Source organism: Lycorma delicatula, chromosome 9 (assembly GCF_047948215.1).
Source record: "Lycorma delicatula isolate Av1 chromosome 9, ASM4794821v1, whole genome shotgun sequence".
In the NCBI taxonomy this organism is placed as follows: domain Eukaryota; kingdom Metazoa; phylum Arthropoda; class Insecta; order Hemiptera; family Fulgoridae; genus Lycorma; species Lycorma delicatula.
The window spans coordinates 12,536,775-12,558,801 of record NC_134463.1 but is presented as its reverse complement, the minus strand read 5'-3'; the positions used below and the strand labels follow the sequence as shown (position 1 = coordinate 12,558,801).

The 22,027-nt window shown below is 30.4% G+C and overlaps 1 protein-coding gene across 1 annotated transcript in view; it reads right to left on the bottom strand.

The window, feature by feature from the left end:
* The window catches only part of LOC142329990 (meteorin-like protein), a 165,049-nt gene that overhangs the window by 10,873 nt on the left and 132,149 nt on the right, over positions 1 to 22,027 (bottom strand). Inside the window, exons 2-3 of the mRNA XM_075374988.1 lie at positions 6,550 to 6,783; positions 3,189 to 3,340 (exon numbers count right to left, since the gene is read on the bottom strand). Of these exons, the coding sequence (XP_075231103.1) occupies positions 3,189 to 3,340; positions 6,550 to 6,783 (386 nt within the window). The remainder of the gene's footprint in view (positions 1 to 3,188; positions 3,341 to 6,549; positions 6,784 to 22,027) is intronic.

Here is a 22,027-nt window from a genome sequence, read left to right as displayed (position 1 = left end):
ACTAATTCTTCCTCTGCACCTTAATATATCACTTCCCACCCGCTTTCAATAATCCGACAAACCCCACAACTTCCTTTTAAATTATCAATCTGTAGTAGTCTGTCTTTAACAATTATTTCCTCTTTTAAAATTACATTACTAGAATAGAGAAATCCATACACATAAATTTTATTATGTTTTAAAGGCATTATAATTTTGTCTAATGAAAGAAAACAACAAAGTTTGAACCGATATAATTTTATAAAAAAACTCTTTTTCATATAATAAATCCTGTTATTTTCAAAATAATTTAATTAAAACTTTACTCAAACAAGTAAAATTACATTTATATATTTTTTTAAAGTTTAAAATTTTTTTTTTAAAAAAGAAAAGACAGTTCAGTACCATAGTTAACATAACCAATACCAAGAATAACAAGCATCAAATGCCAGCTTTTTAAAGAAAAAAAGTAAAACAGTTTGTCATTCACTTTTCACTAACTGAAATATAAGCTACATATCAGTATAAGCCTACAAAAAAATACATATAGTATTAAACCCAACAAATGACATTTTTACTTTGTTCCACTGCACAGATTGGGTGTAAATATAACATCATTACTTTCAAAGAAAGCAATTCAAGTTATCTTGTACCTCAGATACTTTAAGTGGATCACAGATGTAAGGAAAACTAAGACAGAGAGGATAAATCACTAAGTTATACAACCTTCCACTATTTCAACCATGAGGAAAGACCTTGGTATATGCAGTTAGCATGTTAACTCAAAATACACAGTTTTAGCAAATTTAAAGATTTTTTATGTTAATTAAATTTCTTTCAGTTTTATCCATTACTCTGATGGTAGATTAAAAAACAAAATGACAATTCATCATCTGATATTGCATTGAAGTACTTACTAAACAGCAACTTAAAATTTTAATGACCAATAAATTTGGATTTGTTTGATTATGCTTAACAAGAAAATGAAAAACATAATTTTTTTTTTAGATTCTGAGTTTGTTCTGCAACAAAATCAAGTACATGACAGCATAAATGTACCAGTAAAGTCTCTTTAAAATAAGTCAGAAAATGTTTAAAAACAATTGCTAATGTATTTATTGGGAAGTACCTTGAACAGGTATATATTGTTATGATACTGTAGGCAGCTAATTATTAAACAACGGGTTGAATATTTTTATTACTGAAGCAAAACATAGTTATTACTGTGAAAAAACTTCATTAATATTTGGGGATGGTTTATTTTTAATGTCAACAATCGCAAAAATAATACACAAAGTGACCTTAAATTTCATGAGAGTAATGATAAAAATCCACGTTTTAGCAGGTTAACTGTTGATGTTTTTTTTTGTCAAGATTATGAACATTATTAATCACATAAACTAAAAGAAGTTTTAATAGAAATGATTAAGCAAAAAACAGAATTTTGGATTTGTAAAATATTTTCTTTACAATGATTTTCTACATAATTATAACAATTCAATCTCAGCTGTTATCTTTCATTGTCAAAAATACAAATTCAAAAATGGTGATTTAAAAAGAAACAATTATTATTCTTCAAATCACTTTCTTCAACTCTATATATAATGATAAACTCATATGAAGTTCCAGAAGTCTCCAAATAAAATGTTATAAATATTTTTTGATTAAGGGCTCATAGTCATCTATGTTTTTTCTTTATATAAGTTTATACCTGAAACATGTTGCATCTCTGAATCACCAGACCAATGAAGCTAACTACCATGCCAATTCAGCATTATATAAATGCACACACACCCACATACAACACAAGCATATGCATACACAAATATACAGATCATGAAGGTATACTACTCCATTCTGTCCTTATGGCCAGATCGTTTTTTATCTAGACCCTTTTTCCTCTTCCTTGATTCCTTCTTTTTAGTTGTAAGACCTGTAAATGCAGGTTTGACCCTATTAAGTTTTACTCATTGAAGATATCAGAAATTAAAGAGCTAATGCATTGTTTTCTGGTAGGAGGGTTATACCTACGGACCAACTTGGTAACGAATCTGTTTCCAGTCCAATATCTAGACAACAACCCAAAGTTGAAATAAATATCAGATAGAGCTGAACTCAGGCTTTAATCCTCCCTTCAGCCACCACCCACCCAAAAAATATATCAAAATACAGAAATAATATATTTGATATACTGAAACCAGTTACAACCATCCTCCATTTTTTTACAATGAGAAATGAATCTTGTAGGAAGTGACAAATACCATGAGTATCTAACATGAGAACCTAAAACCTTCATTTGTGTATTGAATGTATATGTAATTCTGCACAAACAAGGAAAGTATGTTAAATACATATTTTAGGTAGAACTTAAACCATAATTATTCACAAATCACAATATCACTGCAGTTTTATGGAATCCTGACAGAAAGGGTAGATCAAAATGATAGAAAAAGCAATTCGCTAACATTTTTAGTAACTAGAGTCTTGAAAGTCATAACAAAAACTGTTGTTAGTATTTATAACAGATAAATTGATGAAGAAATCTCAATTGTAGGTCTTAAACTGACATTTAATAGTATAAGTCAGTACATTTACAGCAAAAACCCATTTATTAAATATCCAAATAGTGAAGAATAACTTACAAATTTTTTCAGATCTTCAGATTTCTAAGTACAATTAGAACATGTAAACAACTACAATTTCAGAAAAACTGTTTCCTATAATCAAATGTTATTGTAATTATTTTAAGTATTTGATTTGTGTGAAATAACCCTGTTTAGAGGTTGCTCTTTCTAAATGTGTAAATACATTAAATTTGGTTATTCAGTACACATTTCCCTTTCTAATTGGTTGTATCATTCATTTTCGGATGGACTTTGTTTAGTTTAGAAGACGTGGGAGCTCTGCTAAATAAAAAAAAAAAATCTGTTAACACAGCTTGGTTTCTTGTTACCAAAACTAATAACAGTAATTTTTCTTTAAATATTGATTTCATTTAGTTACTCCCTTGTCCTTTAATAAATCTTTTTATTTCTATTTCTGTTTTGACCGTAGGAAATAATTAATTTCTTTTTCATTTTCATGAAGGTTTAAATATTTTGAATTTCCTTTTTTTATAAACTACTTTCCTTATGTACAATAATCAAAAAATTCTAATTTAATTATACCTCTTAGATAATGTACAGTCGCTTACATAAAGTAACACTAACCTTGTGATGCATCATATAACTGCCCGCTCCGAGGTAACGCTTCCAAGTCATAATCAAATTGTGCAACTAGTCTTGGAAATGCAGATGGTGTTTTCTGTAGAGCTTCAAGATACAAAGCAACTTGGCCACTTTTTGATGTGAAACACTGAACCCTGTAACAAAAATTAAATTACCCGTAAATTTTAATACTTTTTTCTTTTAATTAAATAAGTAATTCATTTACTGTTAAAAAAAGAAACATGTTAATAAAACATGGGCTACATTAATCATAAAAATCGTCTAAGTCAATGATGTCATCTTCTGTTAATATAAATAGACATTCGTCTAAACTGCAGTAGATGAGATTGATTCTTAACATGCACCACCCTCCACTAGTTAAACCTCAGCTACATTTACTGCATATGAATTGTTCTTTTATCATCTTAACATGTTGGTTTCATTCATCTACACTCTACTGAAGATGTCTGTTACAAATCATCTCTTATGAACTATTACTGCTACTAAGTTGCACTTTTCTTTATATATATATATATATATATATATATATATATATATATATAAATTCAAGGCAAGTTTTTTTTTTTTGTAATAATTGATTCGCGTTATTACTTTTACATCTTTTATCTAAGCTTATGAATACTTTAGTAGAAATTGCTACTTCATCATAAAAGTTATTCACTAATTAAAAATCGTTAAATATACAGAGAAAATACATCTGTATTCTCAGTCATTTTACATAACTAATTATAATAATATTCCAATTGTTTACAAGAAATAAAAACTAATGTTTTTGTTCTTTGTTTAAATGTGATTTAAACTTAAAATTCATTTAAATTTATAACATCTCTGATCCATCCAATCATTGTGACCAAATTTTAGTTAATCATTTTTAATATTTTCATTATGTATAATTTTTCACACGTATAACACTAATTTCTTAATGTTATATTTTATCATTCATTTTTTAATACGATTAGACTAATTTGATTTTTGTTTGTATATAATTTTATTAAATTTTTGTCATATCCACATAAAATTGATAAGCTGTGAAGTGAGATAATTATTATTAAAATATATATATTCTAGCTCTACCCGCCACGCTTCGCTGTGGCACATTATGGTTGCATGGATGAGAAATGAGAAACAAAACAAAGCATACGTTTCATAGAAGTTTAATTTTGCAATACTTGTGGATATACAATATTTTTTTGTTTTTCCGCTGTCTGCATAGATATAGATGAAGGGAAGCAAGCGGTCAATATAATTGCGAATAATGCGCGAATTTGGTTTGGATGTGCAGTGTTGCACGCGTCATTAATACATATATCCCACTGTTGGTCGTTTTCTAATAAATTCAGAGCTTTGTGAAAGGCGCAGCTCAGTCACGACATGATCACACAAAAGTACCTCGATTAAAGTGAATATTTAATTCAGATTGTATAATAATCTGAATCAGATGCAAGTGGAAACATATTTTTTTTTGTTAATATACAATGTAATTGGGAACAGGTATTGTTTCACATGTGACTGCGGTTGTCGTTAGCTAGTATGGCGAGTGTTCCTCGCGCTTCCGGCAGATGGCGCGGTCACTGGTACACAGCTGACCGTTAAAAATTTTCTCGCGGTCGCGGGCATGTGACTGATGCGAAAATTAGATAAAAACAATCTTTGATGCGGGTTATATATCGTGCTAAAATTTGAACATTTTGAGTTTTTGAAGACGTACACAAACGAACTTAACATTTATATATATATATAGTATACCTTTATTAACAGTACAAGATCAATGAGATACAAAGAGGTTGAGTCTTAATTCATTTTTATTTTAAAAAAAGATATAAGAATAATGATTAAAAATTATAATTTAAAAATATTTTTAAATTTCAATATATATATATATATATACACGCGAGGTGCTACCCAAAAGTTCGGGGAATTAGAATTTCGCGGGCGAACCATTGCCGGTACGTCCTGCTGCGGGTAGATGTGGCTAACAGTACTCTTTGTGAATCAGTGTTTCAACAGCTGTGACGGTGGGAGGCTGCATTGTTAACTTTCGTGTGTTGTGTAAAGTGTTTTACTGCTTCAGCGAAGTTAATGGCAGATTTTAAAGAGCAAAGAATCTGCATCAAACTTTGTTTCATGCTTAAAAAACTAATGCAGAAACCCATAGCATGGTTGTGGAAGCATTTGGTGACAATACTATGAGTAAAAGTAAAACTTTTTTGTGGTACAAACGATTCAAAGATGGACGAACGACAGTCGATGACGATGAGCGTTCAGGAATACCATCAACAAGCGCACCACCGGAAAACATCGCGAAAGTGCAAGAGGCTATTGTTGCAGATCGTAGACAAACAATCCACCATGTTTGTGCAATCGTACAAATCGTCATATAGGTCCGTGCAACGCATCTTGTCGGACAATTTGAACATGAGACGCATTCCTGCAAAATTCGTACAGAGACTGTTGAACAGCGACCAGAAACAAAATCGCGTAGCTGTCTGTAGTAAATTGAAGAGACAAGTTAGTAGTTAGGGTAATCTCTTGCTGACCCTTACTTCATCTCCAACATCAGAACCGGTGATGAAACATGAGTGTACAGGTATAACTCTGAAACTAAGCAGCAGTCATCGCAGTGGAATTCGCCAAGTTCACTGCGACCAAAAAAAGCACGCCAAGTTCGCAGCAACGTGAAGTCCATGATGACTGTTCTTTTCGACTACAAAGTCGTTATCCATAAGGAATTTGTTCCTCTTGGTCAAACTGTCTATAGAATGTTCTATTGTGAAGTTTTGAAGCGGTTATGTGAAAGCATTAGGCGCAAACGTTCAGATCTGTGGGGTAACAACAGCTGGGTTCTGCACCATGACAACGCCACCGCGCACACATCTTTAGCCGTTCGGAATTTCTTGGCTTCCAAAAAGACGGTAGTGATTCCCCACCCACTCTATTTGTCTGACCTTGCCCCGTGCGACTTTTTTCTCTTTCCGAAAATAAAATTTCAATTGAAAGGCCGTCGTTTTAACACAATTGAGGAGATTCAGGAAGAAACGCAGAACGTGCTTCGAACACTTACACCTGCAGACTTCCAGGGAAGCATGGAATCATGGGGAAAACGCTGGGGTCACTGTATCAATGCCCAAGGAGATTACTTTGAAAAAGTGGAAATTATAAGTTATGGTAAGCTATTTTATTTTTATGGTAAAATTCCCCGAACTTTTGGGTAGCACCTCGTGTATATATATAGATAGAAGAATAGAATAGAATAAATATTTATGATGATATTAATATAATGATGATATATTTATAAATATATATAGATTTTGATAAATATACTTGGGATTTTCATCTAACTTACCTTGGTGTTGGTTCAGCATCTAAGAGCGAGACTAAACCTCGTGGTCCTTCTAGGAATAGTCTAGCACCAGCAAAATCAGTTGAAGCCTTAATACATCCTCTGAACTCTCGTCCAGATGATCCTAACCTTAATAGCACTCTCAGAGCTCCTCCTGGATAAACCCATGATACTCGGCCTTTCGCACATCTCAAATAAACTGGAGTAACTCCTCTTTGTGGTCCATGGCCCAATCCACTGAAACAAAAATAAAAAGAACAAACCTATTAGTTAAAGATTTTTAATGAAACAAATTGAATACAGTAGTTGAAATCTAATATTTTAGGAAAGATTAAATTATTTTTATCCAATTAACACAAGCCATCAGATTTAATCAGTAGTCATTATACAGAAGTGCCCTCAGATTGGTTCACAGACATACTCATCATATCATACCAGGGATTGACTGGTTTTACAAATCCTGGTATCATTAACATGAATCTAGCAGTCTAACCTAAACTTACAGAATCCAAAAAGTTGAAGAAGGATTGAAAAGTAAGAAAAGTGGATATGAGAAGGGCTAACTGCTGAGAAACCACAGCACTAGACAAACAACCCTATCCTGAGGATAGCTTAAGAGTTGTCCAAGCCACAGGCACCCATCCAGCTCACATATCTTTAGGAAAAAGGGATATATTTATTCAAGGTTGGTAAACCACATTAATAATATTTTTCCATTCACCAACTTAAAAATAGCAAACAAAATAATTACACGAACAACTACGACATAAGCAGTAGGAACTGAATAAATTTTATGTGTAAGTGGTATTAGTTTTTACTTGAAACCTAATAAATTAATTTTTGAAAATCAATGAATTATTTGGTTTAAGAAACAAAGCTGACTGTTACACACATGCTATTTTTCCTGATGGTGGATTTCCCCTAATCAACAAGTTTTTTTCTGAATATGTTATATTTTGAGATAGGCTGGCAAGATTTGGTTTGATTAATTCAGGTTTATTTCAAATGTTTAGAGCCACTAATGTTGTGACAAATCCTTACGTATCTGCCCCAGATACAAAGCTGAACGTATCAAATTAGAGAGCTTGTGAGGATCAATTCTGATTTTGATCTACAAGTAAATTGAAAAACTGAAAGGAAATGGAACATAGGTTCCTGACTTTCTTAAATTCTTAGCACTGTGGAAGATGGCTGAGGGGATCTGATGGTGTTATAAATTTACAGATAGATTAGCAACCCGGGTTGCATTGCCTGGCTGGGTGCTTACTTCGTCAAAATAGGCGTTTTGGCATCGAGCCCCAGTTATCTGAGATATTCACTGTTAGAATGAGATGGATGTGTGGAGAACTCCATCCAGAAAATAGAACTGCAATGTGGGAGGTGTAAGAATTGACCTCACTCCGGAAAGCGGGCCAGAGCATAGAGATAGGGTTTGTTTTATTGGTATGAGGGTAGTAAAACTCAATCAAGTAATGATTTGACTGCATACTCTAACTGAAGTTAGATACAGGAAGAGTTGTACCTAAAAAAAAAAAAACACGAGAAAAAATTCACCAAATTTTTTTACACTTCTATGGATTTATATAAAGAACTTTTTTTGAAATAAAATTATTTTTACAAATATAAAATTTAAATCATTCCAAGTTTTAAAAAAATTACTTTTTTATCTAGATATTATTTTGTTTATATAATAATGTCTTCTTTAGATAAAGAAATAAAACTAACAAGAATAAGAAAATTGGAATTAAAAGATATTTCCAACAAAAAAAACATGATGACACCTATTAAATTACATGTACACATTTTTTTAATACTAAAAGTACATAAAATTTTATTTCATTAATAACTTCTATTTTTCATACTTTTTTTTATTGTTATTGAATTAATTATTATTTTATTGTAAACTTTTTTTTGTAATCTCTTTTTTTTTGTCTTCAGTCATTTGACTGGTTTGATGCAGCTCTCCAAGATTCCCTAACTAGTGCTAGTCGTTTCATTTCAGTATACCCTGTACATCCTACATCCCTAACAATTTGTTTTTTTTGCAATCAGAGGTTAATAATTATTAATAAATCAATATATTTAAATTAAAAAATAAACAAATGAGATGAAGTTTGGTGTGATACGTGAGTTACTTTTACACAGTAGAAGCAAAGTACATTAGTAAAAGCTGGAAGTGTATGTAGAATACACTTCCTTGAGCAATGCTTGTATTTATTGAAAATAGTGAAGACGATTCAGTCTGGAATTTAGCCTTGAAATATCTTTTTCTTAAAAGTTAAAATACCGATAAGGTAGATGCTGATTAATTTTAAAAAGGTTAGTATGCCACACTTAATCTAAAGGCTTGGCAGATATCAAGAAAACCAGTAGTGCAGACTTTTTTTGTCTAAAGCTATCTGATTATTAGCAAAAACTCTATGAATCTTCGATGGTAGTATGATCTGTTTGATAGTCAAACCGGTAGTTAGATATTTGTTTTGTTGTAAAAAGGTTTTAATCTTCTACGTAGAAATTTCTTGAAAACTTTTGAAAGTACAGCTAGCATGCTAGTCGGCCACAATTGGATGTTATAAAAAAATTAGTATTTAATTTTACACGACCAAAAAATCTAATCGTATATTAAAAACAGAATACAATAATTTCATGTTGTCGGGTTGTGTACCTGATTTTTCATGTGTTTCTTATTTCTGCATGCCAAGTCTGTAAATTAAAAAAATTTTTTGAATTAAAAATCTTTTTAGATGGACTTGAAATTAATTTAATATATATTGGAATTAACCCTCACCAGGACATAGCAGTAATTTATTGTTGACACTTCTTATCTCTTTTGAGTTATTTAAAGATATTTTCTGATAGTGTTTGGTCTTACATCTTATTCCAATCTGCATAAAGGGGTGCGGGTAATTTTTTCTTTTTTTTTGTCATTTCTGGATAAAAATCACGTTTTTGAACTAATTATTTGATTCCACTACATTATTGTTACTTATTGTTATAGGAAGGCGTGGGGATCGTCCTTCCATGAATCGGTTAATTTGATAGTTGAGGGTTGTAAGTTACGGTAGTGGTCTTGGTTGAAGAGGCCATACGGAGGTGATAGTAGGTTGTGTAAATACACATAGAAATTTATGCAGAGGCATTTGCATCCGTGGCATTCTGACAGAAGCCAAATTGATGACTGTTGTGTTATCAAGTTTAGAGGATCTATAACATGACCACCGGTGTAAGCCCATCAGGGCTAGAAACTGAGGGGGTGGTGTGGCGAACGTGATCGTCATAAAACGGGTGTCTTCCCATATGGAGATCAGGATGTTATATTTTTATACTATGGTCTGAAAAAAAATAATACCAGCAAGTTGTTTTCTCCTAAGATACAACTTTACACTGATGTAAATAAGAACAATAATAATTTCAAAATATTTTAAATTACACTATTGCAGTGATGCTAAGTACACTGTGTTCTGGAAATTTTTTTTTTATTTTAATGTAAAGAAGCAGAGTTTCTGTAGTTTTTTTTTTAAATTTAACCACCTCACTTGATATGTTTATTTTTATAGCAACTACATCAATGTGATTAACAAAACGTCTTCTTTTTTACCGATAAAATATATATAATATTTTATTTTAATTTATACAACTGTTAAGAATGTAATTCTTTTACGTACAATAAAAGTTTAGAGGCAAATTTGTTTCGTATTTTTACTTCCTTGTACGAAGTAAAGGAAGTACTGTGATCGCAAAATATATCGGTTTTCAGATTTCAACGGAAATATCAATTTTGATCATTCCTGAATCCATTTTGACTAGTTTCGGCGTGACATCTGCATGTACGTACGTATATACATATTTCGCATAACTCAAAACCGATTAGCCGTAGGATGTTGGAATTTTGGATTTAAGACTGTTGTAACATCTATTTGTGCATCACCCCTTTTGATTGCAATCGACTGAAACAAATTTCTAAAATATCTCAAAAACCGTATTACTTATTTAAACTTTCACATATTCTAACTAGCAAGAGTATATAACTAGCGGAGTATACTAAACTAGGAAACAATCATGAATGCGTAATCATTTTAATTTCTTAACTTAATTTTATAATACTATTTTCTTCTCCTGACATTGGTCTAGAGTGAAAGATCTAGAGAAACACATTTAATTTGCCGGTAAGGTGGATTTTCACTTTTTTAAATAATTTTCAATAGTTTAAAAAGTTGTTAAATAATTTTTTTTATTGAAAGTAAACAGTTGTATGGTAACATTTCGACGAAGCAAAATGATAAATTTAAATAAATTTCAGAAGTTTGTGTAATTAGTTTTTTTTTTTATAAGTCTCGTAACATGTTATAAGCCATAAATGTTTTGTTCATTATCATCTAATTGACCGCAGATTTATATTAATTAATTTTTTTTAGAAACAAATTTGTTAAAGAAAGCGTTAATTTATTCTTCTTACACACAGTGTTGTTAATAAGTTTATACCCAAATATATATGTTACCGAATATTATCCCACGGTTCTTATCATTTACTTAATTAGCATGATAAAATACACTGTTAAAAATATATGTATATAAATAAACAAATAAATGTACGGACGTATAAACAAAATGTAGCATTGTGGTTTGTGGTTTAGTTAGCGTCCATGAGAACTTTGCAACCCGGATTGTCTCGCCGAAGACTTATTCAACTTGTGATTTTTATTTGTCCTCACAATATTCCATGTGACAGTCGAACAATAGTATATTTCCTATTGAGAATTTCATATCCATAATTCAACCGTATCATCGATTGATTGTAATTTATGCTTTGAGTATTCTGATTGAATTTTGTTTTTTTTTTGTAGTTATATAGGTTATTTGAAATATATGTAGTATGTCTGATAACGAATGATCAACTCTTAGAAAATTGAGATGTATATTTTTATCTTTATTACTATCATTATACAATGCTGTGGAATTGTAGTTTATATTTTTTAGAGCCAAATAAATTGTAATAAAGCGTTCAAAATTAATATATCTTTTAAAAGTCGTACGGTTTAATTTTTTGAAAAATCAATGGATTTCATTTTTTTGTTTTACAAATTTTTTAAGGTTTTTCATATATTGTTTCTTCTACGTTGCCTAGAATTAATTATAATATGGTTAGTTAAATAAACACTGAATGAAAATTTTTAATCGAATAAATAAAGAGTAAATATTAATTTCAATAATTATTTTTCATCTTATTTCAATATTTGAATTTTTATATAAAGTAACTATTTTTTTTGTAAATATTAATTCTTTTAATTCGAAATAAAATGAACAATAAAAAATATTAATAAGACTAACTTACAAAATAAATAACCCTAGTTATCGATAAAAATCTTATAAGAACGAACATTCTTAATTCTTATTATGTATTCAATTATTATTTTTAAGAACTTTATAAGAAAGTTATTATCTCTAGCTTCTACTTCCCGGTATATACGCTAATTTATTTACCTCGTGTTTTGCAGTTTTATGGGAATTTCGTTTTATTAATGTTCGTATTTTTTTTTTTTTAATTATTAAAAATTTATTTTTTTGCAATTTTGAGTTTATATTTGATTTAAAAAATTGATATTTATATATTTGATGCGTTTTAGGAAATCTTACAGTAGTGCGTTTCAAACAATTTGATAGCTTACACGGTTATTGCTTAACGATTATTACAAAACTTTAATTTTAGGGACCATTTTGAGATGAAACTGACGCGGCCGTTCGCTGCAGTTCGTGTATTTTTTTAATCCTCTAACGATGCTTAAATCCAAATCCGAGACAATTCAATTATGTACGTTCATATTGAATCCATCAACCTTGGTTGAATATAAAAAAATTAATACCTTTTTCAATTATTGTTTAAATATTAACTAGAAAAAACATACAATCATCATCATATTACTTGTACATAATTTGAAACGGACTTCAAAAAATAAAAATTTAAAGACTGATCGAAAGATATTATTTAATATTCAGTCCATTTTTTTTTTTATGTCTAAAGTTTATTTAAATTTAGACGTGCCTAAAAAAAAAATCACCGCTCCCAAGAAACGCAAAAGCAAGAAACCTATGTGTTGATAAAAATAAGAAAATAGGATTACAGAGTAAAACAGGGAGCATTAGGTGTAGACTCAGGTATGCGGGTATATATATATATATTATGTGTATTACTACAGCTTGATAAAAATTGGAAAAGGAATGCAGACCAACAACATAACAACTACAGTGTGAGCTAACGTTGTCTGGATTTGCAAATACTTATTATTTTATTCTTATACTAAATTTTCTAGCTAATTTTCGCTTGAAAATATTTTAAATATCAGATTATTATAAATCAATCTATTTCTAAACACTAATGAAAAAATTTATATATATTTACAAAGGTGATTCACGAAGAATATAACAAACTTTCAGGACACGTTTTATACGTTGGTTAAAATATAGTAAAACGTTCATATAAACATCGATTCGGAATCATTTCGTTAGCAAGTATCGGCTGGCGAAAGATTTCACCCGAGATTTCTGCGTCTTTCGGTCAAATTAAGGAAAAATATTATTTCTAGGACCCAAATTAAGTGGTTTTATATGAATTCCGATCTAAATATTTGAAAAAAAAAAGAAAAAATCGATCCCAGAACTGTATTTCTACTAATTTTCGAGAAATTTGGGTAAAAGACAAAAGATTGGGATCGAAAAATACTATTTTTAGTTTGAGGTAAAATTGCTTTGTTAAATGGGTAATAAACCATGAGCCGGATAGACCTATCTCAGCCAGATAGGTCAGGAACGTGAAGGGCAGCCTCCCCACCGAGGGGATCTTTGGCGGTCCTGAACAGGTTGGTTTGCTGGGCATTTCTCCTACCACCACTCCATTCGGTCGCCCTAAAGGATAAGATCGAATGTCTGTACCACAAACGGTTACTGAGCCTCAATACAGTTTAGCGACCAGAATCCTAACTAGCTCCTTCAGCTAACCCAAAAGGGTGAGCGGAATAAGCGTGGTGTCATACACCATTCGCTTGCGTGTCCCAACGCCCACTTGTCATATATCAGTAAAATGGGTAGGCGTACCCCGTAAACTACTAAAATATTTATGTGTATCCTGACTAGTCCTGAACAGGTGGTCGAATTACCCCTATGACGCAGGGGGGACTCCGATGGGTTAAGTTCTTCGAGACAATTTAACGGGGGAGTCAACTGCCACGGCATCCTGTGGCGACTGGTGTAATGCTTAACGGCGTCGGTTCTGGTTGCCCCGGGGATGCCTAAATAGAAAAGAAAATAAGAATATGGGTATTGTGAGGACTTTCTTTTTTATTTTTGTGCAATTTTTAATATCAGGGTCCTTTACACCCTGTAAATGTTTAGTGTGTTTTAATATACGAGTGATTAAATAAATGCTTTGTGTAATCAATTTTAGTGCTTTTTTTAGATAAAATGTAAGGATCCTTTACACCCTTACATATGACGAACCTGATGGTGATTTAAATCTGTTTTAAAGGATATGACAATGGATAATGACCTTAGAAGTTGATGCCCGTATAAAAAAAAATGTAGAGAATTCGATTCTAAGTAAAATTTTATGAATTAAGGCCACAGAAACAAAATTCAAACGTAAGAATTTCGAAGTTTATTAAAAATAAACCGTATCAAAATATGGCAAACTTTAACTACGTAGTTAACGAAACAGAATTTTCAATCATTACATCAATGCTAACGAAGCGTTGTTTAATATAAACCTACGGTTATATTACCCTTCATATAAACCCTTATATATAACCTTTCATGTAAATCTACTATGTTTATATGATTTTTTTTTTTATTTCCACTAGTAAAACATGTCATGAAGATTTGTTACTTTCTTGGGGAATCACTCTGTATATTTCTTCAAACAATGTATTTTTCGTTTAAAATATCATCTACGTATCCTTTTCCCTTAGGAAAAAAGGTTGATAAGAAAACACCTCCAAAGGAATCATATTTAGAAAAAAATCATAGAATTCGATCCATTTGGTAACGATTAAATCCTTGACGCATATAAAAAATAACCTGTTCTAATCAAATTAGAAGCTCTTTTATTGAACTCTGTTAAAAAGATAAACGACAGTAATTTATTTATTAATGTATCCAATATAATTTAATAACTTTTGGTCTGTATGATATAAATATATTAAAAAATTAATTCGTGCTGATGAATAAATAAATCCATAGATCTGTAACTATACTTGTAACTTGGACTTGTCTGATAGACCTACTAAATGAAATGAATATCAGTTCGTCGATTAAAAATGATACTACTTATATAGGTTGATCATTTCTTTTGATTACAATTTTAATGAGATCGATTTTCAAAGAATTACAGTTTTATAATAAACATATTTAATAATTAAAAACAGATTTCTCATCTATAAAAGTATACCGTATTCTTTTATAATTAAAGATTTTTTTTAATATTGTATTTAATCTCTTGAAATATTTACTCGTGAGTGTTCAATTATTTAAATTAGACGTTACGTTTGGTGAAACAATTATTCTAATAATTTGTTCTGTATATTCTATTTTTTTTTTGTCTTCAGTCATTTGACTGGTTTGATGCAGCTCTCCAAGATTCCCTATCTAGTGCTAGTCGTTTCATTTCAGTATACCCTCTACATCCTACATCCCTAACAATTTGTTTTACATATTCCAAACGTGGCCTGCCTACACAATTTTTCCCTTCTACCTGTCCTTCCAATATTAAAGCGACTATTCCAGGATGCCTTAGTATGTGGCCTATAAGTCTGTCTCTTCTTTTAACTATATTTTTCCAAATGCTTCTTTCTTCATCTATTTGCCGCAATACCTCCTCATTTGTCACTTTATCCACCCATCTGATTTTTAACATTCTCCTATAGCACCAAATTTCAAAAGCTTCTAACCTTTTCTTCTCAGATACTCCGATCGTCCAAGTTTCACTTCCATATAAAGCGACACTCCAAACATACACTTTCAAAAATCTTTTCCTGACATTTAAATTAATTTTTGATGTAAACAACTTATATTTCTTACTGAAGGCTCGTTTAGCTTGTGCTATTCGGCATTTTATATCGCTCCTGCTTCGTCCATCTTTAGTAATTCTACTTCCCAAATAACAAAATTCTTCTACCTCCATAATCTTTTCTCCTCCTATTTTCACATTCAGCGGTCCATCTTTGTTATTTCTACTACATTTCATTACTTTTGTTTTGTTCTTGTTTATTTTCATGCGATAGTTCTTGCGTAGGACTTCATCTATGCCGTTCATTGTTTCTTCTAAATCCTTTTTATTCTCGGCTAGAATTACTATATCATCAGCAAATCGTAGCATCTTTATCTTTTCACCTTGTACTGTTACTCCGAATCTAAATTGTTCTTTAACATCATTAACTGCTAGTTCCATGTAAAGATTAAAAAGTAACGGAGATAGAGAACATCCTTGTCGGACTCCCTTTCTTATCATGGCTTCTTTCTTATGTTCTTCAATTGCTACTGTTGCTGTTTGGTTCCTGTACATGTTAGCAATTGTTCTTCTATCTCTGTATTTGAATCCTAATTTTTTTAAAATGCTGAACATTTTATTCCAGTCTACGTTATCGAATGCCTTTTCTAGGTCTATAAACGCCAAGTATGTCGGTTTGTTTTTCTTTAATCTTCCTTCTACTATTAATCTGAGGCCTAAAATTGCTTCCCTTGTCCCTATACTTTTCCTGAAACCAAATTGGTCTTCTCCTAACACTTCCTCCACTCTCCTCTCAATTCTTCTGTATAGAATTCTAGTTAAGATTTTTGATGCATGACTAGTTAAACTAATTGTTCTGTATTCTTCACATTTATCTGCCGCTGATTTCTTTGGTATCATTACTATAACACTTTTTTTGAAGTCTGACGGAAATTCCCCTTTTTCATAAATATTACACACCAGTTTGTATAATCTATCAATCGCCTCCTCCCCTGCACTGCGCAGTAATTCTACAGGTATTCCGTCTATTCTATATTCTATTTACGGGAACATTTATTTTCTAATTTAATTAGGGGGTTTTTTCAGGTATCAATTATAGAATTACGATTCAATACGGACTTTTTTTTTAATTCAGTACTAAAGTCAATAAAAATAAGTAATGTAACATGCAATAAATTAATATTTTTAATTACGTCAGCACTTGTTTTTTTTTTTAATTTTTATTATTCTTTTCAGCTTATTCAGATTCAGATTATACATTTCCTATTTTATCGTAAAATATTACTTCTTTTAAATATTAAATTAAGGAAGAGAAACGTTTAATATTATTATTATAATAAGAGATAACTTCATGTTGGTTAGCTGTCATCTTGAAATGTAATTGCGGACCATTACAACGTGCGGCGTGACAGACACTGGATAGAATTGAATTAACTTAACACTCAACCGTGAGCGTGTTTAATTTCCCCGGCAGTGATAAATAACAGACTTGCTGCTTCTAGTCTCAAATTGGATGACGACACTGCCATTATTAAACTATTGGTTTTGTTGTTTCTTGCTTTTGTATTACATTAAGTTAAGGAAATAATACTGTTTTCTAAGAAGAATATTATTTATTATTATTTTTTTGTAGTTATTGGATACATTGTCTTATTTACTGGTGGAATTTATTTAAAATAATCTTTACGAGTGAAATATTTATTTTTACTTTTAAAAGATAGTTATTCCTTTTTTTTCGTTTATAATATTTATTTGCGTAGGTTTTTAAGCCTGTCTACCAATACTAAAATACTACCAATACTAAAGAGTTTATTTATTAGAAAAGTGCAACGTACTTTTAAAGTGTTTCATAAAATATACAACAGTAAAAGGAAAAAAACAACTATATTTAAAGCTTTTTATATTTGTTCGAGATTAAAGTCAAGCGACTGTAATCAGCCAATCGGAAAGTATTTCTAATGTTTTTCTTAAGTTACCAACCGCATACGAGTTACCGGTATACATTTATGCAAGTACAATACAAATAGATTGTAAAAACTACATAAACAGTCTAGTTTTTATAAAACAGAATTAATGTAAAGTTATCGGTAAAAGAGAAATAAATTTAACGCATAAATAAATAATGAACGTAATTCTATTGAATCCACGAATAATAAAAGTTACTGAACTACATTAAAAAATCCCTTTCGGCAAGCCAGAAGGCGGAGGTAGATTTCACCGGTGCTACGTAGGGGGATAAAAAAAATTTCCACCTTAAAGTTAACAAAAACTTCAAATTTACTCAACACGACAGTGGTTGCATGTGAAAAAAGTTTCACATGTTTAGCATACGATAAGCCAGCAACCTTACAATTCCAGTAATATGTTGGTCATCTTTTACCGTAAGGGTTGGTCATATGAAAAATTGTTTCAGACAAAAGTTTTAGGTAATGATTAGAAAACTAGTGATCACTTTAAACCGATTTGATACTGTGCCTATTAATGGTGGTACAGTTTTTTTTGTATTCGAAACCCTATTTTCTCCATCCCCTGGACCAATGGTTGGTGATATCAAAAAACTTTACTCAGATAACTTTTAGGCCCTTATCCAAAGAATAGTAGGAACTTTAAACGAATTCGATATTTTACTTAATAAGAAAGTTATAGCGATATTTTGTGTTTTCGAAAAAGCCCCCCCATTTCCACCCCCATGATTCGATTTTGCCCATTAACGAACTCGACCAAGATTTTGGGTCGTTATATTTTATGTTTCAATTTGAAAGTGACTGGCGCAAAATTACGGCAGTTATCGTATCCACAAGAAAGTGAAATTATACATAAACTTTTGAACGGACGGTGGTTTTAAAAGTCTGGGGGATGTGAAACGCGAAGATATGTCTAAATTTTCCGGAAGTAGAATCATAGTACCCATTATAATAGGTAGCTTTCTAATGAAATCTACCTAAAAGAAAAAACGGTTAAAAATAGTTACGTAAAGAAAAATATTATGAATTTATAAGATATTAAAAAAAATAATTTTACAAACCTTGAGCAAGTTGACTGTTGGAGAACTGTAATTGGTAGAGAGTAGTGTTTTCATTATTCTAGTGCAGATGTTTTATTATTTATATGAAAAGATCAATCCCTCGTGTATTCTCTATAATTTATTAATGTCAGTCTCTATTAGTAATGAAACGCGATGGGACACAAGTTATCAGATGTTTTTAGTAGGGCGCATAGTGCGAGTGGACTGTACTCGCTCCCTCTACGTTTTAAATTCTATTAATCCTATAAATATGCGGCCTTATAACATTCAATGAATATTTTAGATTAACGCTTACTAATCCTTGCTTTTACTAAATAAATGTTTTTCTGAAACATTTGATATGAATCAAATCGGTAACAGAATTAATGTTATCCCATTGGAAAAAATGGCATGACCAATTTTTTTTTAACTTAAAAATAAAAATCTGATGTGGACATCACATGACTTCCTTGTACTTATAACACTTTTTCATATTTTTATTATTATTATTGAATTATTATTTATCGTAAATTTGTTTCCAATCGGAGGATATAGAATTATAAATTCCAACATACTTTTATTTTTTCGAACATTTTTTTTAGATTCAGTAGTCTATTACAAATTAAACATTTCGTGTAGTACATAAAAAAGTTCTTTAATACCCTCGGTAATATGTGAACTAAAATTGTAAAAATATTTTCGACCGTATAATGTTTTTTTTTTTACTGATTTTCTACCATAGAGTTAAATTTCTCAAAATTTTTATAACTTACACTTACACGGGGAATAAAAGTCTGTATTAACTTAAACTCCTGTTATTCGTCAATACTGTAATTCATTTATTCTCAAACCTTTTCGTCAACCGCCCACATTGAGAATCAAAAATTTTCTAGCGCCCCAAAATTTTTAATTTTACCATTTTAAAAATCATTTGCAATTTTTACTTTTACATAATTTGCGAAAAATTAAGTCCTTGAGATTACTTTTACCAACAATACTTGTTTGCAATATATATGTTTAATGATAATTTTCTTGAGTTCGCTATTTTTCATTTCTGAATTTTATATAATCATTTAGCGGTGCACGATTAAAATATTTTTGTCAAAAAAATAATTTTTCAATATTTTAAACGTAATAATATCATTAATAATTTTAATAATTTTTATAAAAATCTAATAACAAGAATTAATTAAAAACCAGTTGTCTTTAATTGAAACTGATTTGTATAAATTATATTCGTATTTGTTTTTTATAGTAATAGGAGAAGGAGTGAGAAGGAAATAAAGCAAGAATTACTATAAACCATTTACTTCGTTCAGACAAGACATTGAATTTTCTAATTTAAATGTACTTTCATGTTTACATTAATAACTCTCAATTTGTGCCTAATATACCGCAAACTTTATAGTATTTATAACAGGGTAGAAAAAGAAGATGAATCTACGGGGTCATTAAGAAGAATAGAAGTAGAAATATTGAAAGAAGAAAACGAAGACGACGCAAAGTAACCGACAAAGAGAGTAGAATGAGAAAAGAAATTGAAAGTGGACTCAGGTAATGGAGATTTTCTAAGAGAAAGATGAAGAAAAAAATATTCAACAACAAAAAATAAGAGGTAGCAATTTCCGTACGGTCAGATTTAGTCGGATACATCATCTTACATTAGCTATTTCTTGCCCGTATATATAATATATATGTCCACATAACTAGGGAAATAAAATAGGAAATAATCTTAACTTAATGTAACGTACCAAACAATACAGTGATGCCAACCTTCTCTTTTTATTACTATAAAAAAATATCACTAGGAAAAACACGTCTGGACAGATAATACGAAACCATTTTTTCCCTTTCATTTTACATAATAGCTTCAGACACCGGGCAAATTACCATTCGATTTATGTGGGCAGACTGTCTTCTTATATCATATCCCCTAACGCTAGCTTACACAATACATCGTATTACAGCAGTGCCTTTTAATTCAAAACACATCTAATCTAAACATTTAAAAAATTAAATAATAAAGACTGCAATAAAATATTATATTTCCTCAATGTAATGTAGTGTACCAATCATATAAAACTACACAATTGTATAATATATTTCTATATATATATATATATATATATATATATTTTTTTTTTTTTACTGACCCCAAACACAAATATCTTACATTTGTTTTAGACAAAGGTTTCCATTCATTCTTTTATTAAAAAAAGAAAAATTACGAAAATAATTTTAATTTTCTTTTAAAAAAAAAATATTTTTCTGTAACTTATTTAATGTTCAAAATGTTTAATACGTACAGCTCCATTTATTTATACAGGCTACTAATGAATAAGCTCGTCGCAGGCAAAATATAAAGGAATCCATAAAAATGTAGTAAGCATTTCTTACATAAAAAAGATAAGTTCGTTAAGCAACAGCAAAAGTTCGTTAATCCTTTCAAGAAAAATATTTCCCTTTCCCGTGTTTCTAATTTTTTATAACTAATTTCTGATTTTTATGGTTCAATTGTTCCTTAGTATGAATCCCTTTATATTATACACTTTTTTTACAAATCACTCAAAATATTTATTTATACACTTTTTTGTAAACATTTTTACCTGAATCGGGACGTATTTTGTTTTCCTCTGGTTCATGAACAACGTAAATTTATATAATGAAAAGATGTAACTTTTAACAATGTAGAATTAAGGGAAAGGATAAAGTTTAATTAAATAAGTTTTGAAGTCATCAAAAAAAAAAAAATGATTAAAGTATCTTCAGTGAGGTAGATCTGAAAAGAAATGTTTTTTTACGTTTAAAAAACAGTGTAGTTGTTTAAAGAAAAAATGTCGGAAAAAAGTTTTAATTTCTAAGACATATTTCTGTAGCGGAAATAAATGAACAAACGATTGTACAACTTGACTTCTGAGCTACAACTCGCTTGAGTGAAATGTAAACCTCAACTGAAATGATAGTAATTGTTTGAATTGTTAATATTAAGATAATTATTATTATTATATGTTCTGCTAGAACACTACAATTTCTATGTTGAGTAATGTTTCTCTTAGCTTCATTCTTTTATTATATGTTGACGCGATTCGGAATAACCCCATAGTCAAGACTCATTCTACTGATACTATAACTTTAGTACCAAGCTTTCTTTTTCCTGTTTAGCCTCCGGTAACTAACATTTGGATGATATGTATGAGTGTAAATGAAGTGTAGTCTTGTACATTCTCAGTTCGACAATTCCTGAGATGTGTGGTTAATTGAAACCCAACCACCAAAGAACACCGGTAATCACGATCTAGCATTCAAATCCATGTAAAAATAACTGGCTTTACTAGAATTGAACGCTGTAACTCTCGGCTTCCAAATCAGCTAGCTGATTTGGGAAGACGCGTTCACCACTAGACCAACCCGGTGGGTTTCAATACCAAGCTAAGAATGGTAAACAGTACTCAATATAATTGTTTGAATTGGGAACGAGTACG